Raw genomic sequence first — 11007 nt, forward strand, 5'->3', positions numbered from 1 at the left:
AAGAATATGACATCACTTCCTGTCTTAGGAAAAAAATTAAATAGTTACCATAAATCCATACAAAATAATTGTTAATAAAAGATGAAGTATAATTAATCAGAACCTAATTGATCATGGTGTCTAACAGCACAAACAAGCTGAAAATGAAGTGCACATAAATATGATTAATAGAATAGGAAACTTACAATTTATCATTTAGTCCTGGGGAAAAAAGGCCCCCCCCCAATTTAATAATCCATTTTCTTTCCTTGTTATTGAGTATGTCGTGCCAACCTGTTTTGAATGACCAATTGCCAATAATATGATCAATAATAATAAATGAGAATTTGGCTGTAGGATGGTTAATAGTATGTCTGTACAAAGCATTTATAATGCGTGCATTTCTAATATCCCCTAAATGTTCCGACACTCTAATCCTGAACTGTCTGGAAGTCTACCCACATAGAAGGCTTGGCAAGTACATGTAGCTAGGTAGACAACCCAGTCCGTGCTACAGTTGCCAAATTCATATATGTTGTATAATTGTCCAGTGTTCCTACTGGTGAATGTTTTAATTTTAAACATATAGTTACAGAAGCTGCAATGCCCACATGGATATGATCCTATTACTTTGTCCCCCGTTAAAGATCGTTGATGAGTAACTGCTTCCCTAAACTTTGTTTTCTTAAAGTAAGAAAAATGTGATCCCAATGTCTTTCCCTTTTTGTATGAAAATTAACATCTGTTGCCCAAAACATCATCCAAGTCATTGTGAGATTTTAATATATTCCAATGCTTGTTAACTATCTCTGAGAGTTGAGCGGTGTTTCTCCCATATGTGGTAACAAAACCAAAAGCAACCCACAGTCCCTAAGCCAGTCAAACATATACAATTTGAACATTATTAATATTAAACTAAAAGAGTACAAAGAGGTTTGGCTGACATAAACCTACCTGTCCAGCATGAGATTCAGAGCCAGGTCTACAACCGAATCCACCATCAAAGTTCATACAGGAAAGCACAAATTCAACAGCTTTGTCAATATCAACAGCATCTAATCTACCCTGAAAAACAGAAATATAGTTTTAAAGGTTCTATAAAATCCTAAATGTCAATCTGTTAAATAAGTGCAATGTTTACAGATATTTAAATTGCAATAAATGTTATCTAATTAAAACGAGCAGAATATAATTTTGTTTAAAAAGTAACATGAAGTCAGAAGTGTTTTCATGTACACGAGTATAACTTTGAGTTCACACCATAACTTCTAGACTAGGGAAACGTCTAGACATGCATTGCATAAGCTTTGAAACCCAATAAACACCTCTGGTTTTACAGTTCAGGAAATTCAAACACAAATCATCCATTTCCACATTTATCATGGAACTACAGACTATGATGCAAATGTGCAAAAAGAGAAACGGACCATGTCTGTTTTTAGACTGCAATCCACAGAGAAGGCTAGGCAAAATTAGGACAAGATGCAACATTACAAAGTTAAACTATGCAAACCCTAGTAAAAGTAAGCATTAAGGCAACCACTGTCACTATTTAGTAGTGTCATTAACAACATTAATCTCCAAGTTTCAATAAAGAATATAATAAACTTTTCTGTGGTTTTTGTAAGCTGAAGTCACAACCTCTACACCTGATAACCTCAAACATAGTACAATATAAAATCAACACTTTCTTTACACTTAAGTGTTAACTCCCAACCCCCCAACTTCCACAAACTCGATCTAAGTTTATCTGCCAGACTACTGACCACCTACTGCTGTATTCTTCTGTATAATCATTCTGAACCCTCTGTGCAATTAATGTATCAAAAGTGAATAGCAGGAAGTTGACACAAACATTTGTCCATTTTGAAAACACTCATCAAGATTTTGGTTGCAAGTTGGTTGTAAATTGTAAAACTAGTCGCGTAGCTGTTATAGATTCCTTGTTAATATTCAAATGTCACTGTATCTCAAGAGTGAGAAGTGATTAAGACATCAATCATAGTTTAAAAACACAGTGAACGTAGTATAAAATCCTACTGGTAATGATGCTTACAAACATTGTACAAACCTTTTTATATATATTAGATAAATCTTAACCTCAATAATTTCACACCCCACAAACTTCAAAATGTATGCAAAAATCATTAAAAAAATTAAAAAAAAAAATTATACAAAAAATGATGACTGATGTCTTAATCAGTTCTTTTTTCTGATTGGCTTCATTGCATTTAAATACAGATGGTTTGACTGTTATAATTTAGGTCTGAAGAAGCTACCTGGCAGGTAGCGAAAGCGTTTACCTTTTGTGCCCGTTTTATTTTTTGTAGCCTTTTATGTCTATTTATTAAAGTTTTACTTACTTCACCGTGGTGTGCACCTAGCTTTTTCTCAGTTTTTATCTTTGGTGTATGTCAGTGCACTTTACTGACCACAAGAAACTTTGTTTTAAAGAATCTCCTTCAGGTACCCAGCCCTACCCAAAATGTCCACTTTAGTTACTCATTCTTTCGCCATTCAGTGTGGGGGGATGCTGTACCCACTAGCCCAATAAGCTCTCCAAGGCAATAAAGAAATGACAAAAAATGTAACAGCTAGCTCATGCTTCTCATATGTACCTACTTTATCTCACTCAAGCCTAAAACGTATTTTTGAATATTTCCAGTTCACAGCCATGCCGCCTTATGGCATCCAGAACTTTTTTGGGTCTGGCTCCTTTAACTAAGTGACTTACCAGCTAATATTGGGAAGTATTAGAAAAGTCAAGGAGTTATTAAAACAATGACACTGATAGTTATTCTAGGGTGTCTTGCACTGTATCTACCTATATATCTATCTATATATCTACATTTATTTACATAATTTGTTTATTGTGGTACATCAATGATCAAACAATAACCAATTACAGGATCAAGTGTGTGTGTGTGTGCTGTGTGTGTGCTGTGTGTGTGCTGTGTGTGTGTGTGTGTGTGTGTGTGTGTGTGTGTGTGTGTGTGTGTGTGTGTGTGTGTGTGTGTGTGTGTTGTGGGGGGGGTATAAAACCATATATGCATGTTATACATATTGTAATATTTGGGTACACTAAAAATAATTGAAAAAGCCAAATGTAGATGTTGTTAAAAACAAAAGACAAACAATAAATGCTGACACGTTACTATTCATGCAGGGAGAGATAACATCTTTAACTTGCAATGCTCTGAGCTTTTTTTTTTTTTTTTGTAGGGGGCAAGCCCCACTGCAACCGCTCCACACCCTTCTGTTAATTTTATACTCTAACTCCCAAGATCTCACAGTAATGGGGAAAGGGGATATTCCCTAATATCAGTAATGTAGAAATCTCATACACTTGCTGACCATCTGTTTCGCTGATCAAACTACGTTGATTAAACAGATGTCAATTTTAAATTCAGTTGACTTGATTTCTACCCCCCATACTTTATATATATATATATATATATATATATATATATATATATATACACACACACACACAAATATATATATATATATATATGGTTCCAATTGAAAGCAATGAAAACCCATAACATCTAAATTCATAACATCTAAACCACATCGAAAACCTAAAACATCTAAAACTCATAACATCGAATCTCAAAACATTGAAAACGACAAAACAACTATAAATAACATCCCACAGAGATTTTACTACGTTTATGCAGGGGGCAAGCCCCCCTGCACCCCCCACACTCCCCCATACATTAAATATACCAACTCAGATGACACACTTCAGTGGGGGAAAAAGTTAATTTCCTAACCCCACTGTAGTGCGACCTCGGAGTTGGTATATTTAATTTATGGGGGGGGTGCAGGGGGGCTTGCCCCCCCCCTGCATAAACGTAGTAAACAGTGTGTGGGACGTTATTTATCATTGCTTTGTAGTGTTTTGAGATTTGATGGTATGAGTTTTAGACGTTTTGGATTTTCGATCATTTGGTCTTGCTGTTTTGTATTTAGATGTTATGAGCTTTCGATCATATGAAGTGGAACCATATACACACACACACACACACACACACACACACACACACATATATATATATATATATATAAATACAAAGATGAATAGTGTGTGTGTGTGTGTATATAAATGATTGGCAGCAAGTCTGATCAAAACACAAAGCATCAAACAAACTCACCAGTGATTGCTATGAATTGCTACTAAAATCATCGAAAAAAATAATCAAAATATTTAAACCACCAGTTTACATTTGTGATTACCAAAAAGAAAAACAAAATGCAACTTTTATGTGGGAGTTATGCTCCCACAGCCTCAGAAATTAAATATATACTAACACCAGAGTTCTACAGACTTGATGAAAGAGGAAAAGCCCTGGAATTATCTAACAGTCAGTCTAATGAATTTCAAGGTCTTGTAATCCTCATGTTCTTCAATGTTAGCTCTCTAAGTGCTTATTACATAATGTATTATTCTTCTGTAATGTTTAATTGTTCTGTAAGAACGCTTTGTTATTTCTTTGTAACATTTAACTTGCAATGTCTTGGAACTTTTCTCCCCGGGTTTCCACTGAAAAGGGGCTCTTTATGGCCCAGTGGACTTCCCAGGTCATCAAACTTAAATAAATAAATAATAAATAATCTGACCAGCAAATGAAGAAATGCTTATAGCGACATATTACATGATACTCAGATATATATATATATATATATATATATATATATATATATATATATATATATATATAAGGGTCCACTTTGTAGTTTCGAAATACTGAAATCTCAGAATTCAGTATTTCGAAACCTCAAAGTCGAAAACCATCCTCAACTCACAAATTCGAAAACAATTATTATGTACTCACCATAACGCTAGATGTATGTAGTCCATCTTGCCTTACATTCTTCACTTGTGGGTTCGGAGCTGAATGTCGGCTCCAACTCGGCCTATCTACTAGCTCGAAAGTCTTTGATTGGCTGGGCTAAGATGGGATCCCAGAACACACTGCTCCACATCCCCAGATCTAGTTTGCTGCCAACAGAAAAAATCATATCTATCGCCCAAACACACACACATACTCATGACAACGAGGTCCAACAAAATGTCCAAGGGGACTAGTGACATGAGGTACACCAGGGGATCCTCCAAATCCTCCAGGTGTGCGGGACGGTGGGTGGGTAATGAAGAATGTGAGGCGAGATGGACTACATACATCTAGCGTTATGGTGAGTACATAACTAATTGATGTTATATAGTCCTATCTCGCCTACATTCTTCACTTGTGGGACAGCGTCCCTAGCACCTACATCCTGGGTGGCTCAATAGAAAATACTCCTGTGTACTGTGGAGCCAAAAGATGACCTGCCCCTGGACACCACATACAATTTGTAATGGGAAACAAACGTATGAGGAGAAGCCCATGTTGCAGCTGCACATATATCATCCATGGATAACTTAGCCTGAAAGGCCGTGGAAGTGGAAACTGCTCTGGTAGAGTGTGCTCTGACTGGAAAAGGCAGGCTCTTTCCCCCTGCCTGGTAAATAAAGGAGATGCAACCAGCTATCCACCTAGCAATGGTGACTTTTGGAGTCCGAAGACCCCAAGCGATGTAGTCCTGTGTAGATAAAAGCATAGTTGCCTATGAACATCCAACAGGTGAAACTGGTACTCTGCCTTATTAGAGAAGTTGGGGAAGAAAACCGGCAGCTCAATGGACTGATTAATATCAGATAAGGAAGCCACCTTGGGAAAAAAGGACGGGTTCGGTCTGAGAGAGACTCTATCTTTATGGAATATCAAATATGGGGGCTTGACTGATAGGGCCTGGAGTTCTGATACTCTTCTGGCCAATGTAATAGCTATCAGAAAGGCAGATTTCCATGTAAGGAATTTTAAATCACAGGAAGCCGCGGGCTCAAAAGGTGGGAGAGTGAGGGCCTGCAGAAAAAAAACTGAGGTCCCAGGGCATAACAGGTTGAGATACAGGGGGACGAAGGAGAAGAGTACCTTTCATAAAAGCTCTACACAACCTGTGTGCCATTAAGCTAGGTTCATAAGCCGCATGATAATCAGAAATAGCCGCTAGCTGAACTTTGATGGTGGCTGAGGCAGACCCTTGGTAGAATAAATGAGACAAAAATTCCAAAACAGAGTCAATGGGAGCCGTGAAGGGGTCAATACCTTTTGACTGGGCCCATATTGAAAACCTTTTCCACTTGCTAGAGTAGATCTTCCTAGTGGACGGCTTATGAGAGGATGAATGAATATGGACTACATCAGGAGAAAAACCGTGACACCTGACTACGGATGGAAGTGGAATAGCCAGGCGGTCAGCCGGAGTGTCTCCAGGGAAGAGTGGAGCTGTCCCGAGATATGCGTCAGTAAGTCCGGACGAGGGTCCAGAGTCCAAGGAGCATCCACGATGTAAGGTTGAAGGAAGGGGAACCATACTTGTCGAGGCCAGTGTGGCACGATCAGAATCAATCTGCTTCCCAAGGATAGTGCTTTCTGGATCACCCTTGAGATAAGGGGGAACGGAGGGAAAATATACAGCAGATCCAAGGGCCAATTGTGCGCCAGAGCGTCCCTTGGAGATCCCCCCCGGTGGGGGGATCAGCGAGAAGTAGTCGCTGCATTTCGCATTGAGAGGGCTGGCAAAAAGGTCGCAGCAAGGTTGACCCATTTGCTGAATATGCTGTCCGCCACCTGGCGGTGTGAGGGACCACTCGTAGGGCATGATGATCGACCTGCTTAGCCTGTCTGCGATCACATTGGTTTTCCCTGGGATGTGCGTTGCCACCAAGGCCCGCTGGGAAACTGTCGCCCAATTCCACACTCTCATGGCCTCCCTGCATAGTGGGTACGATCTGGTTACTCTTTGTTTGTTGACATACCACACTACTGACATATTGTCCGAGTGTATCGCAACAGTCCCTAAGGGAAGGACATCTTGAAGCGCCTGCAACACTAGGAGCACTGCCCTCATCTCCAGGACATTTATGTGCAAGTCTATCTCGTGCTCCTGCCACGTGCCTTGGACCATCCTGCCGAGATAATGCCCCCCCCTATCCAGGAGGTGTCAGTGGTCACTGTGTCCACCGGGTTGGGTGAAACAAAGGGTTTCCCTACGTCTAAATTGTTGGTGCATAGCCACCAACTGAGGTCCTGCTTGCATTTGCCTGTGATTAAGATTGGACGGGATAGTGGTAGTCTTTGAAATGACCATTGGGCGAATAGGAGCCACTGTAGGATCCTCATATGCAACCTCGCTAACGGGACCATCATGATAGTGGATGCCATTGTCCCCAGTAACTGAAGCACTAGTCTTGCCCTCACGCGTGCCAGATGCATCATCATCCGAACCTGTCATTGTAACCCTGTGATCCTTTCCATAGGTAGGAACGCTCTTAACTGAATAGAGTCCAACTCTGCTCCTATAAATAAGACACGCTGAGAGGGTAGCAAGGCAGATTTTTTCCAGTTTATTGTGATGCCTAACTGGTGACAAAGATCGATAACAGCATCTCTGTTTTGAAGAAGTAGATGCTTGGTGGGGGCGGATAGGAGCCAGTCATCCAGGTAAGGAAACACCTGGAATCCTTGACGTCTCAAGTGAGCCGTCACCACTGCCATGCACTTGGTGAACACCCTGGGGGGCTGTGGTGAGACCAAAGGGCAGGGCTCGAAACTGGAAGTGCCTGGCTCCCAGCCGGAAGTGTAGCTGACATCTGGATGCTCTGTCCATTTTGATGTGGTAATAAGCATCCTTCAGGTCGATGGAGCACATCCATACTTCCTTTCCCAATAACGGGAGAATTGATTGTAGCGTGACCATCCGGAATTTGGACTTGTGTACATAATGACTGAGTCGGCTGAGATCCAAAATGGGTCTCAGGTCCCCAGTTCTTTTCGGCACCAAAAAGAATCTCGAGTAAGTCCCTAATCCGATCTGGTCTAGGGGGATTGGTTGGATTACCCCTTTTGCTAGCAGCTGAGAAACCTCGGCTGCTGCCTGACCCCTTTGACTGGGTGGAACGTCTGGGATCTTTTTGACGGGAGGAGGTATGGAGTGAAATGGAATGGTGTAACCTCCGGCGATTATCCCTAATACCCATCTGTCCTGGGTGATGTTGACCCAGGCTTCCGGATACTGGGAGATTCGACCCCCGACTGGCTCCAGAGAAGCACAGCCGGGCACACCCTCAGGAACGAGAGTATGGGGAACCGCAGAAGGAATCACAGTCCCCCGAATTGCGGGGGCCCCCTCTGCCTCTGGGGAGATGTCTCCCTGAATATGACCCCCCTCCCCTGCCTCAGGGGGGGTCTCACCCTGTGCTGTTGGAAAGGACCTTTGTGATTTTTTGAACCACATCTTTCCCCCTCGCTGAGCCTTGGGATAAGGCCTCGACGGGAGGGAAAAACGGACTCCCACGGCAGACAAAGTCTTTCCCTCTTGCTCGCACCTGGTGAGCGTCATTGACTTTGGTCCCGAACAAGGAGGAACCATCGAAGGGGGCATCAGTAAAGGAAGACTTAAAGGCCTCCACAAAATGACACAGGCGTAGCCAGGCTTGCCTCCTGAAGGCCACCTCTGAACTAACCGCCCTACTAGCTCCCTTGGCCACGTACCAAATCAGTTGCATGGACGAGTTATCAATGACGTTGAGGGTAGAGAGCTGAGCGTTGACCGTTTGAGTCACCGCCTCAGGTACGTTACCCATTAGAGTATCTCCTAACTCCTTAAGAGATCTCTCTGGAGCCGCGTGAAATGAGACAAATAATTCAGCGACCGCAAGGTAAAGGTCGCTGAAGACAGTGTACGCTTCCCGTACCGATCTATCATCCTAAACTCCTTGTTAGGGAGATGGACCGAAGAGGAAGACTCAGCAACTTCCTTCTGTAAGGCAGTCGCCACCACCATAGCATCTACCGGGACTCCCTTTGTCAAAAATTCTTTCCCTTGGGGAGCAGACAAAAATTTGTTGAGGCGTCGAGGAACTGGCTCCACAGAGTCAGGAGTCTCCCACACCCTTCGACAGATAAGGTCCAAGAGCTCGTCGAAGGGTGGAGACACCCAGGAGGTGGAGGGCTGGGCGCCAAAGGCCTTAAGGAATACTGACTCCTCCTCGGAGGGGGTTTTGGAAGGCCAGTCTCCTCTTTGTTTCAAGATCTTCAGGATATCGGAGAACGAAACATCCTCAGAGGAAGACTTAGGGGACCTCTCAGACTCCTCGAGGTCAGTATCAGAAGTGAAGGACTCGTCCTGGGAGTCTATGTCCTTCCTCTTGCAAGCTTTCTTTCTGGGGGGGTTCCTCAGGCACAGACTCTGAGGGCCCCTCAGAAAGAAGGGGACCACTCATGGGGGTGTCCTTAGGCCCTTGCGCCCTGCTGTCCAAGGATAGGTGGATGTCAGAAGCTCTCTCTGGTGTCGTAGGGGGTGGAAGGACCAATCCGAGAAAAGTAGTTGACCTAGCCAGCGTGCTCCGCATAGCCTCAAAGGCAGGACTTCCCGAATCGGAGGACCGACCACCTTCCAAGGCCATGAACTGGACCGGAGTCCCCGCCGCCAAGGCACCCGGGGAAGGCTCGGCACCGACTGGTGCTCCGAGACATCCCCCTCGGGCCCGATGGAGAAGACCCAAGTCTCGAACCCTGTGGACGGAGCCGACAGAATCGGAACCGATGCTGGCACCAATAAATCCTGCTGGGGAATCGGCGCCGGCACAGGAATGTCCCTCGGAGCAGAACTTACCGGCTCCGACGACAAGGATGCGCTTGGAGGAGGAAAAGCAGGTACAACCAACAGATATGGCTCCGGAGCCGACTGGGTCAGAGCCGAGAAAAGTTTGGCCAACAATGGCAACTGAAGGTGCCTCTGCACCACCCTATCTACATCCAAATCGGAAAGCCTGGAAGATTTGGAGGAAATGGATGGAGAAGCAGACCTCCTATCTGGAGAAGCTTGCCTTAAACTTGGCGACCGGCTCCGAATTGGTTCCAAAATTATCGGAGCGGCCGCAAAGTCAGTCGATACAGTTACTTCCTGCGGCCCCGAAGTCGGTGGAGCCGAGGAAGCAGATTCCACAATGGAAATTTTAGAAGGTGGCTCCGAAACAATAGATGGAGCCGGCGACCTCTTCTTGGATTTGGAGGATTTAGGCTTCGACTGGGAGCTGGGAGCTGAAGCTAAATCCTCCTCAAAGGACGGTTTTAGCAGTCCCTTTAGGATCAATTTGTTTTTCCTCTCTTGGAGCACCCAAGGACTAAAGGCGTGGCAGAAACTGCACAACTCCTGAAGGTGGATGGCTCCAAGACAGTAAACACAGACCGAGTGCCCGTCTGTGATAGACATTTTATAGGCACACTTAGTACACTTTTTAAAGCCTGAGGGCTTATGCTATTTTTGTTCCTTAGACATTCTAACAAATAGTAGCAGCCACTACCAAAAGGGCGGGAAACTGCTAACACAGAAGTAGAAACACGAAACAACACACACAGGCACAGGGGAGAACCTCTAATTAAAATGGTTCGCAACTTAAATTAAGAAAAAACTAATCAAGCAAGCACACGAGGAGGACTAGGTCCTCTAACTTAAACGGGCCTAGCCCGAGGGTGTAAGGGATACCACACACAACACACTCGCACACTACAAAAACAATGCAGCAACACCACTAAGAACCACTCTATAGAATAACAGAGTTATTTTAGCCAAGAATTAGCAAAAAATTTTCCACAAAAAAAAAAAAAAAAAAAAAAAAAAAAAGACTTTTTCAATACTTAGCCACAGCCAAGTCGAGACCACGTCCGAGCACTACAAACGACAAATGAGATCTGGGGATGTGGAGCAGTGTATTGTGGGATACCATCTTAGCCCAGCCAATCAAAGACTTTCGAGCTAGTAGATAGGTCGAGTCGGAACCGACATTCGGCTCCGAACCCACAAGTGAAGAATGTAGGCGAGATAAGACTACATAACATCACACAACCGCAAAATTCAAAATCCCGTAAGTACGCTACACATAAAACAGACACACAACCTCCCCCCACAATCAAG

General features: G+C 43.4%; 1 protein-coding gene across 1 annotated transcript in view; it reads right to left on the minus strand.

Annotated features, from left to right (window-relative positions):
- RABGGTB (Rab geranylgeranyltransferase subunit beta) overlaps window positions 1-11007 on the minus strand; it is a 446107-nt gene that overhangs the window by 234626 nt on the left and 200474 nt on the right. The window contains exon 6 of the mRNA XM_044086834.1: window positions 934-1044. Within this exon, the coding sequence (XP_043942769.1) occupies window positions 934-1044 (111 nt within the window). The remainder of the gene's footprint in view (window positions 1-933; window positions 1045-11007) is intronic.

This window comes from Protopterus annectens, chromosome 10.part0 (genome assembly GCF_019279795.1).
Source record: "Protopterus annectens isolate FY-2018-M chromosome 10.part0, PAN1.0, whole genome shotgun sequence".
Lineage (NCBI taxonomy): Eukaryota > Metazoa > Chordata > Ceratodontiformes > Protopteridae > Protopterus > Protopterus annectens.